The sequence below is a fragment of the Salvelinus sp. IW2-2015 genome, linkage group LG16 (assembly GCF_002910315.2).
Source record: "Salvelinus sp. IW2-2015 linkage group LG16, ASM291031v2, whole genome shotgun sequence".
NCBI classification, from domain to species: Eukaryota; Metazoa; Chordata; class Actinopteri; order Salmoniformes; family Salmonidae; genus Salvelinus; species Salvelinus sp. IW2-2015.
Window position 1 is genome coordinate 23196563 of NC_036856.1, and position 17679 is coordinate 23214241.

General features: G+C 43.6%; 1 protein-coding gene across 1 annotated transcript; it reads right to left on the bottom strand.

Moving 5' to 3' along the window:
- Positions 1-11687: 11687 nt before the first annotated feature.
- Positions 11688-16759, bottom strand: faslg (Fas ligand (TNF superfamily, member 6)). The gene is made up of 3 exons (XM_024004721.2): positions 16452-16759; positions 15207-15315; positions 11688-15014 (listed from the first exon to the last, which is right to left on the bottom strand). The coding sequence occupies exons 1-3, from the start codon at positions 16731-16733 to the stop codon at positions 14599-14601; spliced, it is 807 nt and encodes a 268-aa protein (XP_023860489.1). The 5' UTR covers positions 16734-16759; the 3' UTR covers positions 11688-14598.
- Between the last annotated feature and the right edge of the window lie 920 nt (positions 16760-17679).

A 17679-nucleotide genomic window follows, 5' to 3' on the forward strand; every position in this document is an offset into this window, starting at 1 on the left:
CTCACTCTCCCCTATGTCAATGGCAGCATGGAATATAAAAGTGAATTCTTTCAGCTGTTTTGTGCTAGCTATAGATCTGAAGACATGTGTTAGCTCACAGAGTTAATGTCTAGGCTTTAGCTCAGAGAGCTACCATGCTCTTTAGGCATGGAGACAACCTGAATTATTAACCTGGTTGGTCACATCTACAGCTAGCCTGGTCCCAGATCTGTCTGTGCCATCATGTCAACTCCTGACCATGTCAAGGTGTGGCATGATGGCACAAACAAACTGGTACCCAGGCTCATCTACAGTACAGTGGTGTTTCTGGTATTGATTCCTGCATTGGCAACTTATACTGTGTGTATGTAATGTGTGTGTTAATGTAATAATACTAGTTACATTGGATAAAAGAGTCTATTCAACAAGCTGGTTGATACCACAGGATCAGAATTGAATGTTGTCAGATAGATTGTGTGAGTCTCTGCCTGTCTTATGGCTGATGTTAGAGTACCGTATGAGCCTGTGGTTATCCTCCACTGTGGTTATCCTTGATATATAAAAATGTTCAGGCTGCATCATTTATAAACAAAAATAAGAGGCCTATCTAGGTGGGCCCATCCCGGTTAGATATTTACCTAGGTGAGGTGCACTGTAATAAGGTGTTGAATGGGTGTGTGGACATGAAGCTAAGGTTAGGGTTAAGGTTAGGATTTTGGCTAGGGTTAGAATTGAACTGAGGTATGGACATGAAGCTAGGTGTAGGGTTATCCTTGACCTTTATCCTAACCCTAATAAGAAGTTTTCCAATATAATCAATTGCACTGAATTCCATCATGAATAGCAACATGCTCTCCTATGCCTTTGTAGTATCCTGAGTATGATGTATGCTACTGTATATGTGTTTTACTGTAAAAGCTTGGCCCCTTTACAACTGCAGTGAGATGAATGCAGAGGCAGTGCTGCAACATTTAAAGGTGCAATATCCAGAAATGCTCCGCCATTTCCTGGTTGCTAAAATTCAAATAGTTCGCCTAATTTCAGTTTATTTGACAAAATAAGTGTTGGAAATCATTGTACCATCTAAACCGCTGTGAAATATATTTTCAATTACCAAAAATATTATATTTTCAGCTGTTTGAAGCTAGTTTACAAAACCGAAAGTAAAAGATGCAAAAACTTAACTTAAGAACAGGAAGCATAGAAATATAGCAATCGACCGCTTCTTAGACTTGCACATTTCTATGTGAATTCTGTGGGGTCACCCAAAAAGTTACACATTGCAGCTTTAACATCTGCCTCTCCTGCACTGCGTGCATGCATGCACGAAAACACTGAGGGGTGCATGATGGGCACAGCTAGACCTCAGAGAAGAACAGAGCGTTCCTCTGACGCTGCTCTAACTTCCTGTGTGACTGTCACGGGGGATGGAGTGTGATTTATGGGGGAAGAGAGGGGGGAGGGGAGACTAGGTGGGCCTGTCGGTACCTGATGCAGATTCCATTCAAATCAAATTCAAATCAAATGTATTTATATAGCCCTTCTTACATCAGCTGATATCTCAAAGTGCTGTACAGAAACCCAGCCTAAAACCACAAACAAGAGGACTGGGTGAGGACTGACTGGGTGGCCTGTCCTCTTCTGGCTGTGCCGGGTGGAGATTATAACAGAACATGGCCAAGATGTTCAAATGTTCATACATGACCAGCATGGTCAAATAATAATAATCACAGTAGTTGTCGAGGGTGCAACAAGTCAGAACCTCAGGAGTAAATGTCAGTTGGCTTTTCATAGCCGATCATTGAGAGTATCTCTACCGCTCCTGCTGTCTCTAGAGAGTTGAAAACAGCAGGTCTGGGACAGGTAGCACATCCGGTAAACAGGTCAGGGTTCCATAGCCGCATGCAGAACAGTTGAAACTGGAGCAGCAGCACAGCCAGGTGGACTGGGGACAGCAAGGAGTCATCATGCCAGGTAGTCCTGAGGCATGGTCCTAGGGCTCAGGTCCTCTGAGAGAGAGAGAAAGAGAGAATTAGAGAGAGCATACTTAAATTCACACAGGACACCGGATAAGACAGGAGAAGTACTCCAGATATAACAGACTGACCCTAGCCCCCCGACACATAAACTACTGCAGCATAAATACTGGAGGCTGAGACAGGAGGGGTCCGGAGACACTGTGGAGGGGTCCGGAGACATCCGATGATACCCCCGGACAGGGCCAAACAGGCAGGATATAACCCCACCCACTTTGCCAAAGCACAGCCCCCACACCACTAGAGGGATATCTTCAACCACCAACTTACCATCCTGAGACAAGGCCGAGTATAGCCCACAAAGATCTCCGCCACGGCACAACCCACTTGCATGCATTGACACACATTAGCACCCACACATGCAGATCCAAACACATATTTAAACACACAAGCACACGGACAGTTGCACACATGCTCATTAGTTCACAGACTTCTGGATTTTATTTATTTTTATACCTACACTAACTACTTCCCCCTCTTTTCATGAGAACTTGAGACTCCACTTGGACTCAAACTCAAGTGAGTGTCAGGGTTAGTTTTACACATTGAGAGGTGCAGGTGATGAGAGACATGGGGATATTATTCAGCACTGACAGACAAGTGTTTTCATCAACCTAACACCTGAGAGACCTGTGGTCTGGCAGCTGCAACTAAACTGTCTTTCAGTTCACATTCAGATATTGTTGCCTCTCTCTATTTAGACAGGAATTTCACCCTATAGTCAAAACTACAGTGTATTCGGGAAAGTATTCAGACCCCTTGACTTTTTCCACATTTTATCATGTTACAGTCTTGTTCTAAAATTGATTTTTTTTTTTTAATTCTCCATTCAATCTACACACAATACCTCACAATGACAAAGCAAAAACAGGTTTATAGAAAAGTTTGCAAATGTATTCAACATAAAAAATGGAAATAACTTATCTACCCTTTGCTATGAGACTCGAAATCAGGTGCATCCTGTTTCCATTGGTCATCCTTGAGATGTTTCTACAGTTGTGGCCAAAAGTTTTGAGAATGACACAAATATACATTTTCACAAAATCTGCTGTCTCAGTTTGTATGATGGCAATTTGCATATACTCCAGAATGTTATGAAGAGTGATCAGATGAATTGCAATTAATTGCAAAGTCCCCTTTTGCCATGCAAATGAACAGAATCCCCCAAAAACATTTCCACTGCATTTCAGCCCTGCCACAAAAGGACCAGCTGACATCATGTCAGTGATTCTCTCGTTAACACAGGTGTGAGTGTTGACGAGGACAAGGCTGGAGATCACTCTGTCATGCTGATTGAGTTCGAATAACAGACTGGAAGCTTCAATAGGAGGGTGGTGCTTGGAATCATTGTTCTTCCTCTGTCAAACATCGTTACCTGGAAGAAAACACATGCCGTCATCATTGCTTTGCACAAAAAGGGCTTCACGGGCAAGGATATTGCTGCCAGTAAGATTGCACCTAAATCAACCATTTATCGGATCATCAAGAACTTCAAGGAGAGCGGTTCAATTGTTGTGAAGAAGGATTCAGGGCGCCCAAGAATGTCCAGCAAGCGCTAGGACCGTCTCCTAGTTGACTCAGCTGCGGGATAGGGGCACCACCAGTACAGAGCTTGCTCAGGAATGGCAGCAGGCAGGTGTGAGTGCATCTGCACGCACAGTGAGGCGAAGACTTTTGGAGGATGGCCTGGTGTCAAGAAGGGCAGCAAAGAAGCCACTTCTCTCCAGGAAAAACATCAGGGACAGACTGATATTCTGCAAAAGGTACAGGAATTGGACTGCTGAGGACTGGGGTAAAGTAATTTTCTCTGATGAATCCCCTTTCCGATTGTTTGAGGCGTCCGGAAAAAAGCTTGTCCGGAGAAGACAAGGTGAGCACTACCATCAGTCCTGTGTCATGCCAACAGTAAAGCATCCTGAGACCATTCATGTGTGGGGTTGCTTCTCAGCCAAGGGAGTGGGCTCACTCACAATCTTGCCTAAGAACACACCCATGAATAAAGAACGGTACAAACACATCCTCCGAGAGCAACTTCTCCCAACCATCCAGGAACAGTTTGGTGACGAACAATGCATTTACCAGCATGATGGGGCACCTTGTCATAAGACAAAAGTGATAACTAAGTGGCTCCGGGAACAAAACATTGATATTTTGGTTCCATGGCCAGGAATCTCCCCAGACCTTAATCCCATTGAGAACTTGTGGTCAATCCTCAAGAGGCAGTTGAACAAACAAAACCCCACAAATTCTGACAAACTCCAAGCATTGAATATGTAAGAATGGGCTGCCATCAGTCAGGATGTGGCCCAGAAGTTAATTGACAGCATGCCAGGGCGGATTGCAGAGGTCTTGAAAAAGAAGGGTCAACACTGCAAATATTGAATCTTTGCAACAACTTAATGTATTTGTCAATAAAAGCCTTTGACACTTATGAAATGCTTGTAATTATACTTCAGTATTCCATAGTAACATCTGTGTAAACATTTATATTTGTGTCATTCTCAAAACTTTTGGCCACGACTGTACAACTTGATTGGAGTCCACCTGTGGTAAATTCAGTTGATTGGACATGATTTGGAAAGGCATACGCCTGTCCAGATAATGTCCCACAGTTGCCAGTGCATGTCAGAGCAAAAACAAAGCCATGAGGTCAAAGGAATTGTCCGTAGAGCTCCTAGACAGGACTGTGTCGAGTCACAGTTCTGGGGAAGGGTACCAAAACATTTCTGCAGGATTGAAGGTACCCAAGAACACAGTGGCCTCCATCATTCTTAAATGGAAGAAGTTTGGAACCACCAAGACTCTTCCTAGAGCTGTCCGTCTGGTCAAACTGAGCAATCGAGGGAGAAGGACCTTGGTCAGGGAGGTGACCAAGAACTCGATGGTCACTCTGACAGAGCTCCAGAGTTCCTCTATGGAGATGGAGGAACCTTCCAGAAGGACAACCATCTCAGCAGGACTCCACCAATTAGCCCTTTATGGTAGACTGGCCAAATGGATCGTCACTGTGCTGAACAAATAGTTATATTGACTACGTCCGTCTTAGCTCGCTCATTAGTGTCTTAATCGAAATTACGTATTGCCTCTTATCCGTTCATCATTCCCTTATTCCATCCCTTATGCCATAATTTGGTCCCTTTTCCCTTCATAACTTAGCCTACTGTTCTGCCTTGGTGGTGCACATGTAGCCTCTATCCTGTTCTAGAGAAATGTCATCATCAAATATTGTAAGAGCTTTCATTGTCTGCTTATATGCCTCCTTTATTTATCATACGGTTCTGAATTGGTGTACAGGGAGAATACTGTAAGAATGGCCTATGTTCTGAGTTCTGTCGCTGTACATTCCGCTCATCATTCCCTTATGCCATAGTTTGTACATCTCAATTGTCAGTAAAAACCACATTGTTTAGGTAAGTCAGCCATATCAGCTATGTTTTTTTTTAAAGGCAGTAAATGAGGCTGAATGAACTGTTTCGCTGTCAGACAAGGCTCTGCTGATAGCCAGGTGTAGTGGTGGTAAGGATTCACTCCATGGTGATGAAAAGAAAGCTCTACTGTTGGGACAGCTTTTTGTAGGCCCTAACAGTTTATGGGCACCGTTTTTCACCCTTATAGTGTAATTAATGTATTGTTTAGTGTTGCATCATTAAAAAAAAAAACATTTTGCCCCACCAAGATTCTTGCCCACCAAGATTTACATGCTAAAATCTCCACTGCTAGGAACTATGCCAAGAAGGCTGAAGCTTTATGGCACAGGTTAAAATTGCGAACAACACAGTCACTGGTAGCGTACTACATACTTAAACTGCATACTATTTACTCATCGTAGCATACATTTTAGCAAGCACTGTTTAGTAAACATTTTGGACTGGATCTTTTATTTCTGAGTCTCCTTATTCGTGAGTGAGCAAATTCTCACAGTATCTCAATGGAATTTGGGACTCAATCTCTCATGCTGAAACCGGAGTAGATACATACCGGTAGTGAAATGAAAGTTAAATGCCAAAAATATGGTATTACCAATGTCACTAAGCAAAAAACAAACAAACAAAACCGCAATAGCCACTACAATGTCGAAACATGATCTTGTCATGAGTTCAGTACCATTTCCTTGATTTTGCATACCCACAACTAGTGTATCGACATTAGCTAACTGGCTAACGTTAACATGCTAGAGACGCTAGTCAGCATAGGCTGCTACCGAAGCTAGCCAGCCTAGCAAGCTCTAGTCCAATGGAAACTGGTGCAACCCTGCTGGCTTCCGGCTAGCTAGATGACCAGATTCAAGGCTTTAATAATTGCCATTGTGCAGAAATAGCTCAGAAAATACTGATTGATGAGGTAGCTAAATTAGCTAGCAAGATGGCCATTATATTTTTTTATGGCTTTGATAGTTACCAGTGTACATGCACAAATGCATGATGACACATTGTATCGAAGTTTAAAAGGCATGCAGAACAAACTGCCTCTCTGGGACTGGACTGCTCCATCTAGCTGGCTAGTAGAGGTATATAAAAATGCCGGTATACAGATGCATAGCTCCTGCAATTATAATTTGTTAAAATTAAAATTGTAAAACTAGTTATTTACAATATATGTTGCAAAGTAAATACCTGCATCAAATATATTTAATTGTATGTAAGTGCATAATATTTCTAGTTGTTTTTTTGCATAGGAAAGGGGACTCACCCAACATCAAGCTTGTGAAGGGGGATACACATTTATGATAGCTAGTGACGAGGATGAAAAACCCGGTGCCCACTAGATGTCCTCGTATACCCATATTTAAATCAATGCACTAGATTTTTCATCAGTATTGTGAATGACAAGCCCATTCAATCTATTTTGGAGTATCTATAATTGTTTAAACTCAGCAGGTAGGAGCCTACGTACTTCAGATCATTTTTATTCATGAATGGTTTCATGTGAGCTTGGTTGCATTCCCCATCTTAAAGTGTAAGTTGGCATTTGATATCACAAATTAGGCTGTATTTCCATTTTTTCTGGATTGCCATTTCTCATTTAGTTTGTCCCTTCTCACCCCAGAAATGCAAATCAGTTGTCAAAAAAGTTTACAGAGAAAATAACTTGATCCATAAATGTTCAAGGTACCATATCTTAATAATATACAATTCATATATAATAGTGACATTTTACCAGTGGTGTAAAGTAGTTAAAACCTCTACAGGATCGATGTCCCCCCGCGGGACGGTTGAGCTAACGCAGGCTAATGTGATTAGCATGAGGTTGTAAGTAACAATACAATTTCCCAGGACATAGACATATCTGATATGGGCAGAAAGCTTACATTCTTGGTAATCTAACTGCACTGTCCAATTTACAGTAGCTATTACAGTGAAAGAATACCATGCTATTGTTTGAGGAGAGTGCACAGTTATGAACTTGAAAATGTTTGGGCAGTCTTGATAAAACATTTTGAACAGAAATACAATGGTTCATTGAATCAGTCTAAAACTTTGCACGTACACTGCTGCCGTCTAGTGGTCAAAATCTAAACTGCGCCTAGATTCCTAAGTCATATATTGGCCTTTCTCTTGCATTTCAAAGATGATGGAACAAAAAATAAACAAAAACAACGCATGTTTTTTTCTTTGTATTATTTTTTACCAGATCTAATGTGTTATATTCTCCTACATTTATTTCACATTTCCACAAACTTCAAAGTATTTCCTTTCAAATGCTATCAAGAACATGCATATCCTTGCTTCAGGTCCTGAGCTACAGGCAGTTAGATATGGGTATGTCATTTTAGGAGAAAATTGAAAATCCTTATAAAGTAAAAATACTTTAAAGTACTACTTAAGTCGTTTTTTGGGGTATCTGTAATTTACTTCACTATTTATATTTTGGATTACTTTTACTTTTACTTCAATACATTCCTAAAGAAAATTATGTACTTTTTACTCCATTAATTTTCCCTGACAGAGAAAATTACTCAAAATTACTAAATTTTGAATGCTATGCAGGACAGAAACGGTCCAATTCACATACTTATCAAAGAACATCCCTGGTCATCTCTACTACCTCTGATCTGGGGGACTCACTAAACACAAATGCTTTGTTTCTGAATGATGTCTGAGTGTCGGAGTGTGCCCCTGGCTATCCGTAAATTAAAAACCATGATCGATTGTGCCATCTTATTTTCTACTTTTACCACTTTTTCTCCCCAATTTTGTGATATCCAATTGGTTGTTACAGTCTTGTCCCATCGCTGCAACTCGGTATGGACTTGGGAGAGGCGAAGAAAAAGCAGCCAACAAGTGCTCAGCATATGTTGGAACTCCTTCAAGACTGTTGGAAAAGCATTCCAGGTGAACCTGGTTGAGAGAATGTCAAGAGTGTGCAGAGCTGTCATCAAGGCAAAGGGTGGCTACTTTGAAAAATCTCAAAACACTTTTTTGGTTACAACATGATCCCATATGTGTTATTTCATAGTTTTGATGTCTTCACTAGTATTCTATATGTAGAAAATAGTAAAAATAAAGAAAAACTCTTGAATGAGTAGGTGTGTCCAAACTTTGGACTGGTACTGTACATTGCTAGTTAACTTAACTAGCTCATCAAACTGTATTTTCTTTACTTATTAGAGCCTAGAATCTCATATGGACCTCACTGTCACCGCTGGTGATCTAGCTAGCCACATGGACTAGACTAGAGCTTGCTAGCTAGCTAGAGTGGCTAGCTAATGACAATATACACCATAGGTGTGGGTCCGCAAAATGTAAATGGTAAATGGTAGGTCTACTGAATTCATGACAAAATCATGTTTTGGTTGTTTGTTTCTTGCTTAGTGTAATTGCGAATATCATCTTGTTGGCATTTAACTCTGATTTAACTAGCTACAGTTGAAGTCAGAAGTTTACATACACCTTAGCCAAATACATTTAAACTCAGTTTTTCACAATTCCTGACATTTAATCAGAGTAAAAATTCCCTGTCTTAGGTCAGTTAGGATCACCACTTTATTTTAAGAATGTGAAATGTCAGAATAATAGTAGAGAGAATGATTTATTTCAGCTTTTATTTCTTTCATCACATTCCCAGTGGGTCAGAAGTTGACATACACTCAATTAGTATTTGGTAGCATTGCCTTTAAATTGTTTAACTTGGGTAAAATGTTTTGGGTAGCCTTCCACAAGCTTCCCACAATACGTTGGGTGAATTTTGGCCCATTCCTCCTGACAGAGCTGGTGTAACTGAGTCAGGTTTGTAGGCCTCCTTGCTTGCACACGCTTTTTCAGTTCTGCCCACAAATTTTCTATAGGATTGAGGTCAGGGCTTTGTGATGGCCACTCCAATACCTTGATTTTGTTGTCCTTAAGCCATTTTGCCACAACTTTGGAAGTATGCTTGGGGTCATTGTCCATTTGGAGACCCATTTGCGACCAAGCTTTAACTTCCTGACTGATGTCTTGAGATGTTGCTTCAATATATCCACATAATTGTCCTTCCTCATGATGCCATCTATTTTGTGAAGTGCACCAGTCCCTCTTGCAGCAAAGCACCCCCACAACATGATGCTGCCACCCCCTTACTTTACGGTTGGGATGGTGTTCTTCGGCTTGCAAGCCTCCCCCTTTATCCTCCAAACATAACGATGGTCATTATGGCCAAACAGTTATATTTTTGTTTCATCAGACCAGAGGACATTTCTCCAAAAAGTACGATCTTTGTCCCCATGTGCAGTTGCAGACCGTAATCTGGCTTTTATATGGCGGTTTTGGAGCAGTGGCTTCTTCCTTGCTGAGCGGCCTTTCAGGTTATGTTGATATAGGACTCGTTTTACTGTGGATATAGATACTTTTGTACCTTTTTCCTCCAGCATCTTCACAAGGTCCTTTGCTGTTGTTCTGGGATTGAATTGCACTTTTCACACCAAAGTACGTTCATCTCTATGAGACAGAACTCGTCTCCTTCCTGAGCGGTATGACGGCTGCGTGGTCCCATGGTGTTTATACTTGAATGCTATTGTTTGTACAGATGAGCGTGGTACCTTCAGGCGTTTGGAAATTGCTCTAAAGGATGAACCAGAGTTGTGGAGGTCTACATTTTTTTTTCTGAGGTCTTAGCTGATTTCTTTTGATTTTCCCATGAGTTTGAAGGTAGGCCTTGAAATACATCCACAGGTACACCTCCAATTTACTCAAATTATGTAAATTAGCCCATCAGAAGCTTCTAAAGCATGACATAATTTTCTGGAATTTTCCAAGCTGTTTAAAGGCACAGTCAACTTAGTGTATGTAAACTTCTGACCCACTGGAATTGTGATACAGTGAATTATAAGTGAAATAATCTATTTGTAAATAATTGGTGGGAAAATTACTTGTGCCATGCACAAAATAGATGTCTTAACCGACTTGCCAAAACTATAGTTTGTTAATTAACAAGATATTTGTGGAGTGGTTGAAAAACGAGTTTTATAATGACTCCAACCTAAGTGTATGCAAACTTCCAACTTCAACTGTATGTATTTAATCCGGTTTCAGATCCTGCAAAAATGTGCAGACTCACGGATACGGAGCGCTGAGGTATAACAATAACTGGAGACTGGGTCCAAGGTAATCTACTGAGGTTTCCATACTCCGATACATATATCCGGGTTGCTTCCAGTATGGGTAGCTGCAGCCCAATATGGCAACCGGAGTATGGGCAAGTGGGTGTGTTGAAAAGTATGGGTGTATGGAAATCTAATCAGTTAATTGGGCAGATTTGTTGCCACTCAAGACTGTTTGGCGTTTCTGATTGGACTGCATGATGAGATAAGCCAGCGACCAGTGCACAGGTGCTTCCTACTGGGTATCACGGTCGTGTTGCCGGTGGTAGCTAACTTGGCCATTTTTTTCTCCCACATTATTATTTTTTCAAGTAGGACAGCAGCCTACACAAGAAATAACTTATATTGATATCCATCTAGATGTCACCTTGATACATAGGCTACAGTCTAGTTGTCACGTTCTGACCTTAGTTCCTTTTTTATGTCTTTATTTTAGTTGGTCAGGGCGTGAGTTGGGGTGGGCATTCTATGTTGTTTTTCTATGTTTTGTTCTGTTGTTATATTTCTATGTGTTTGGCCTAGTATGGTTCTCAATCAGAGGCAGGTGTCRGTCGTTGTCTCTGATTGGGAGCCATATTTAGGTAGCCTGTTTYCTAKTGTGTTTTGTGGGYGGTTGTTTCCTGTTTCAGTGTTTGCACCATACGGGACTGTTTCGRTTGTTTGTTTGTGTTTTGTTATTTTTGTTCTGTGTTCATTTTGATTTATTAAAAATCTATTATGGACACTTACCACGCTGCACATTGGTCCGATCCTTGCTACTCCTCCTCAGACGAAGAGGAAATACATTACACTAGTCTACAACTCAATGGGAAGGGCATAAAAAAAACAGGACACAGTGCCGTTCGCATCTGCATGACAAGCACTACTGTCCAGCAACAGAGTGGGAAGTAGCTACCCGGTAGCCAATATCAGGGTGACTGTCACACTAAACAACAGTACACACATCGTCAATAGTTTAATCAAAATCAATCGTCAGTTTACAACTGAAAATGTACAATTATTTGTGTAAAACTAACAGTGAATTACAACTCAGACTCATTCTCTGGTTTAAAAACAAAAGTCAAAACTCTTGCGGTATGGTAACTCAATGTACAGCAGTCACCTGGTAATGGAAGAAAAACAACACAGCTCAATCTGAACAGTCTAACCAATAACAAAGTGCTTTTGACACACCCACTCCTTTCCACACGCCCACTACTTTCCTTTCGACAAACCCACTCCTGTCCACACACCCACTACTTTCCTTTCGACACACCCACTCTTTTCTACATGGGCTAAACACCCTTTTCTCATCTGGACTGACCACCGCAACCTGGAGTACATCGGGGCAGCGAGGAGACTGAATCCTTGTTTTTATTTATTTTTTATTTCACCTTTATTTAACCAGGTAGGCTAGTTGAGAACAAGTTCTCATTTGCAACTGCGACCTGGCCAAGATAAAGCAGGCCCACCTTGTCAGGCAAGGTGGGCCATGTTTTTTTTACCCGTTTTGTGTTCACCCTGTCCTACAGACCAGGTTCCCAAAATGTGAAGGCAGACGCACTGTCCCGGCTGTATGACAGAGGAGCGGCCCATGGATCAGATTCCCATACTCCCGGCCTCCTGCCTGGTAGCGCCGGTCGTGTGGGAGCTGGACACGGACATTGAGCAGGCGTTACGTACAGACCCCGCTCCCCCCCAGTGTCCCGTCGGGCGTCTGTACATTCCGTCTGCTGTCCGTGACCAGCTGATCTATTGGGCCCACACCTCACCCTCCTCTGGGGATCGGTCGGACGGTGCACTGTCTGAGTGGGAAATACTGGTGGCCCACCTTGGCAAAGGACGTGAGGGTTTACAGTATGTTTCCTCCTGCTCGGTTTGCGCCCAGTGTAAGGCTCCTAGACACCTGCCCAGAGGGAAGCTACATCCCTTACCTGTTCCACAACGGCCATGGTCACACCTGTCGGTGGATTTTCTGACCGATCTTCCTCCCTCACAGGGAAACACCACGATCCTGGTCGTTGTGGATCGTTTCTCTAAGTCCTGTCGTCTCCTCCCTCTGCCCAGTCTCCCTACGGCCCTACAGACTCCGGAGGCCTTGTTTACACACGTCTTCCGGCACTACGCGGTGCCTGAGGATATAGGGTAGGTTTCTGCGGTCATATTGCCAGGAACGGCCGGGGGAGTAGGTGGCGTTCGTGCCCTGGGCAGAGATGGCGCAGAACTCGCTCCGCCACTCCTCCACCAACCTCTTCCCTTTCCAGTGCGTACTGGGGTACCAGCCGGTTCTGACGCCGTGGCATCAGAGTCAGACCGAGGCTCCTGCGGTGGATGACTGGTTCAGGTGCGCGGAGGAGACATGGGAAGCCGCCCATGTTCACCTCCAGCGGGCAGCGTCGCGCCAAAAAACCAGCGCGGACCGTCACCGCAGTGAGGCCCCGGTGTGCACACCGGGGGACCGGGTCTGGCTCTTGACCCGAAACCTGCCCCTCCGCCTGCCCTGCCGGAAGCTGGGTCCGCAGTTTGTGGGGCCATTTAAAGTCCTGAGGAGAGTGAACGAGGTGTGTTACAGGTTACATGTGTCTCTCCTCAGGCTGGTGGTGGTTGGTCCGCTCCAGGATTCTGAGGTACGGGAGGTTCCTCCACCCCCTCTGAACATCGAGGGGGCCCTGGCGTACTTCGTTCGGTCCATCCTGGATTTGAGGCGTCGGGTGAGGGGCCTTCAATACCTCGTGGAGTGGGAGGGGTACGGTCCGGAGGAGAGGTGCTGGGTTCTGGTGGAGGACGTGTTGGACACTTCAATGTTGCTGGAGTTCCACCGTCTCCGGCCGGATCGCCCTGCGCCTCGCCCTCTGGGTCGTCCTTGAGGCCTGTGTCGGTGCGCTGCTGGAGCCGCGCGTCAAGGGGGGGTACTGTCACGACTTCCGGTCGACGTCACCGGCCTTCTAGCCATCGCCGCTCCACTTTTCATTGTTCCATGTGTTTTGTCTTGTTTCCCCTCACACCTGGTTTACATTCCCTAATCACACTACATATATATTCCCTCTGTTCCCCCCATGTCTTTGTGTGGAATTGTTTTTGTTACGTGTTTTGTATGACGCGCCAGGCTGTTTTTTCTCCAGGTACCATGTTCAACCCGTAGTATGTTTAATTGTTAAACATTTTGCATCTTGGTGACTTTGTTGCGCTTTTCACTTTTGCCTCTGGCTGGAGGTTTGTTTGACGCAGTTACGTCCGTCTGTTGTTTGCTTCTGCCAAATAAAGTGTGCGCCTGATCACAACTCTCTGCTCTCCTGCACCTGACTTCTACACCAGTAGCGCACAACCTGACAATTACAAGGGAAAGTCTGCTTGCGTTTGTGGGTAAAATGACTTTAGTGTAAAGTAAGCATTTCATTTCATGTCATTCAGGGCCAGACTCCAAGGTGCTCAGCGATAGAAACACAATTCCCCACAGTTCTGTATAATCACTGTAAATCAGTCAGCCCTTTTCATATCTCAACCCCACCCTAACCGTAGTTTCATGTCCACACCGGCTCAACCATAAACTTGGAGGTCTGCAAACTGTGATGAAATATTTAGGCTGTCATTGTAATAAGAATTTGTTCTTAACTGACTTGCCTAGTTAAATAAAGGTTACATTAAAAAAAAAATGTTAATGAAGCGATGGAGTGACAGATTGAGAGAACAAAATGTAAGGGACATAGCAAAAAACACAAACCAAAAACACAATAAAAGAACACGAATCATCCTCCTGTTATACAATCACATCTGACAAAGATCTGTCTGAATAAAAAAAAAAAAATGTAATACCTTTATTAGAATATAAAAAATTGGATCCCTGTTGACGTATATAAAATCCCAAACATGGACATTTTTGTGTTCTAATGAACATACATTCAGACCTGCAGCTGGAATCAGTGTCAGATCTTTATCATAATAAATACGACTTTTTTCTCCAGCATTTTAGTGTTTAGGTTCTCTGAGTGAAATATCAGTTGAAACCAACTCCAGATTTCATCCTTTTTGCTAGATCTTGTGGAGTCCAAAGAAGTTGGCATGATGAGTGTGGCTGAGCATGGCTGGGTGGGAGACGTTCACATAGACCCAGTCCTGCTTCTCCAGCTGCAATGTGGAGCCCAGGTAACTCCCAGAGGTCCAGACACGCCCATTAGAGCCTGAGCTGCAGTAGCCCTCCCTGTGCGACTCTATCAAGGTGAGAGGCTTGGAGCTCCAGGGCCTCCTCACAAACACAGAGTGAACCAAGGCATCTGTAGGGGTGCAGTGATTGGCCTCAAACTGCACCCGGGAGTAGATGTGGTAGAGCCCAGTCTCGTTGACCTGCAGACCACCATCCCGATAGACCACGCCTCCCTCTGTGAAGGCCCGCCCTGCCTTGGGCTCCCAACGCAAGGTATTCTGGGAAACATCCTTCTCGATACGGCCTGAAGGAGACAAAGGGAGACAGCAGGGAGAGTGGGGTTAGATATGAGACTTCACTGGATTTTACAGTCCCTACTCTACATCAGGGGTGCACACCTGATTCAGTTAATCATGATCCTGATTAGCAGCCGATTACTAGAATCAGGTGTTTGAGAAGGGCTGGAACAATAGCCTGCACACCCCAGCTTACTTACCTATGACGTGTGCTGCAGGTCTGCTGGCCTTCTTCCCTGTGTCTGGATCAGACTCTGGAAGGTCACCCACTAGCTTCTCAGGCGCACAACCTTGGCTCTCAATGTTAACCTGTGAAATAAGAAGAAAAAAGACATCAATGTCACATCACGTTAACATACACACAGGTTATTTTAAATTACATTTTGGGGTTAAGGGTTAAAGAGAAATGTTGCGCTAATGTGCGCTGAACATCAGCTCCTTTCTGAACGTGTTCTTTGATATGAGTCAAGGATATCCTGTAGCAGCGCTGGACTGGTGACCACAATTCTGAACAGATTCCGGTCTTTAAATGTCATTGCTACTTAATAGTCTGAGATGCAGAGGCAGCAATAAATCCTGCACGAAAATCAAAGTCAAACCTTTTTTCATCTAGACTTTACCTCAGTCTGTTTGTACCACCTACCTCTCACCAGTCTCCCACTCAATTTCCAGTGGTCACAATCATCTATTTTTAGGTTCAGAGTTTTCAACAGTTGTTGCATGTTGTAATGCATTTTAGGGGGGAAAAAACAGAGACTATAGAGCTCGCCAGCTTGTAGTACTTGAAGCCAGAAGTGAATTATGTCCGTTTCGTTCTGCTATTCCTATGGGGGAAATGAATGTTGCCCCTATTGGGGAAATAAAAAATAGGGTTTGAGGTTAAATGCCAAAAATGAGATCTGAGGTTATCACAGTCTTAGGGGCTATTATGCATTTTGTTCTAGATGATATCAGTCAGTTAACATGACCTTTATGAATTATGAAGCCTTTTTTGTGCTCGTTTTGAGCACATAAATGCTTAAACTCAAAAAGTGACGTTAGCTGATGAAGATGATCAAATAACAAAACATAAGATCTCCTAAGCATGTGTTTACCACAGACTATTTTCAGCGTTTATCCAAAACCCCCATAGGAAAAATTTTGCCCAAAGAGCCATGGTGGAGTTAATGCCCACAAAAAGTTGCCATTACTATTGCTCTCTATATGCCTGTTTTCCTCATCAGTAAGTTAAGAGGTTCCCAACAACAAAACAATGAAATGCAACAAGATGATAAATATGAACTGCCACAGATTCCTCCCTGCATCCATTTCATTGATATTTTTTGCAGAGGAGCAGTGCAGTGTCATTGCAAAGAGATGCTCTTATAATATCCTACAGAAAGAGCATTATGAGACAGAAGTGACGAGATACAAAGACCCTTTGATACAAATAGAAAACCCCTCACCTGTTGTATCCCATCCAGTTGAGTCTGTAGCCTGTGTATCTGGTAGGCTCCCAGCCCCAGAGCCCCAAACACCAGCAGCAGCAGAAACAGCAAAGCCACAACCAGGCTCCAGGAGCCAACCCCCCTGCAGCCCCTGGCCCTGCCCTGCTCCCTTACCCTCTCCTGGGCAGGAGGGAAGGACCAGCAAGGTACCAGGCCTGGAGGTTGGACCGACGGCTGTGGACCTCCACTGCGGTCCACTAGAAACACCTGGGGGTATATATAGCCCTGGGTACCGCTCATGGTGCAGTGTGTGTGAGAGGAGTGTGTGTCGCCTCTGTGTGCAGGAGGTGTGTGCTTCTATCTGAGCCTTGGTCTTAAAAAAAAAAAAAAAAATTATCAAGGCGACTGGAACCCACAGCTTCCACCCCCACGCTGGGTGGGTCTGTGACAAGCTCACACCACCTCGCACTCACTCTCGCCATCCTCTCCTCTGTCAAAATGAAACTTAGACAGGTGACTGGTGCTGTTGCAGGGCAGGTAGATAATGACCTCAGAGTAGAGAAACTAATTTACACTTTTCGCACACACTTTCATACATCCATGTGCACATACGCTCACAGACTTAGAAAATGGAAGTTAAACACGCAGTGATAGTTTATTACAGTGTCATTAAACACTGAAAAAGTGTTTCTTTAATATGCTCTCCAAACCATTGCACACCTCTCCTTAGTGGGGTCTTTGCACAGTGCAACGCTACAGAGAGAGGAAGTGGGGTGTTTAGCTGACCTGCGCCCTTCTAACCACTTTGTTCATCTCACCGTGGGGCCAGACAAAGAGGACAACCTAGAAAGACTTCTTGAGAAAACCCCTCACTTGTACTCACGGCCCCACAGAACTACATATGACCTATGAGGAAAGTTTGAGCTTTTGGGTAGAGTAGGGGGACTGCTGCACCTATATAAATAAAAATTAAAGTTAGAGAGGATTGTGCATGTATATTTTTATTTGTAAACAGTGATGCAGCAGAAAATGATCGTTTCAGAAGCACACACAGTGGGAAGTAGAAACTGCCACATGAAAAAGCTTACAGCTACTCAGCCTGCTTTCATCGGGAGTCTGCTGCACTTCGTAAGAACTGAGAACGGTATGGGGTGTTAGTGTGTATGGTGTTTGTGCGGTCTAACCATGCGAAGGAAGAAGTCATATCGACTCAGAACCCCCTAACGTTAACTAACCTGGGTTTACA

What these genes read in the sequence shown, in the direction of transcription:
- faslg (XM_024004721.2), bottom strand. Translation starts at nt 16,733, where the DNA reads ATGAGCGGTACCCAGGGCTATATATACCCCCAGGTGTTTCTAGTGGAC. An exon ending in AACTGGATGGGATACAACAG is followed by an intron (nt 15,316 to 16,451) that starts GTGAGGGGTTTT and finishes CTTATTTCACAG; the next exon opens with GTTAACATTGAGAGCCAAGG. An exon ending in ACCTGCAGCACACGTCATAG is followed by an intron (nt 15,015 to 15,206) that starts GTAAGTAAGCTG and finishes TGTCTCCTTCAG; the next exon opens with GCCGTATCGAGAAGGATGTT.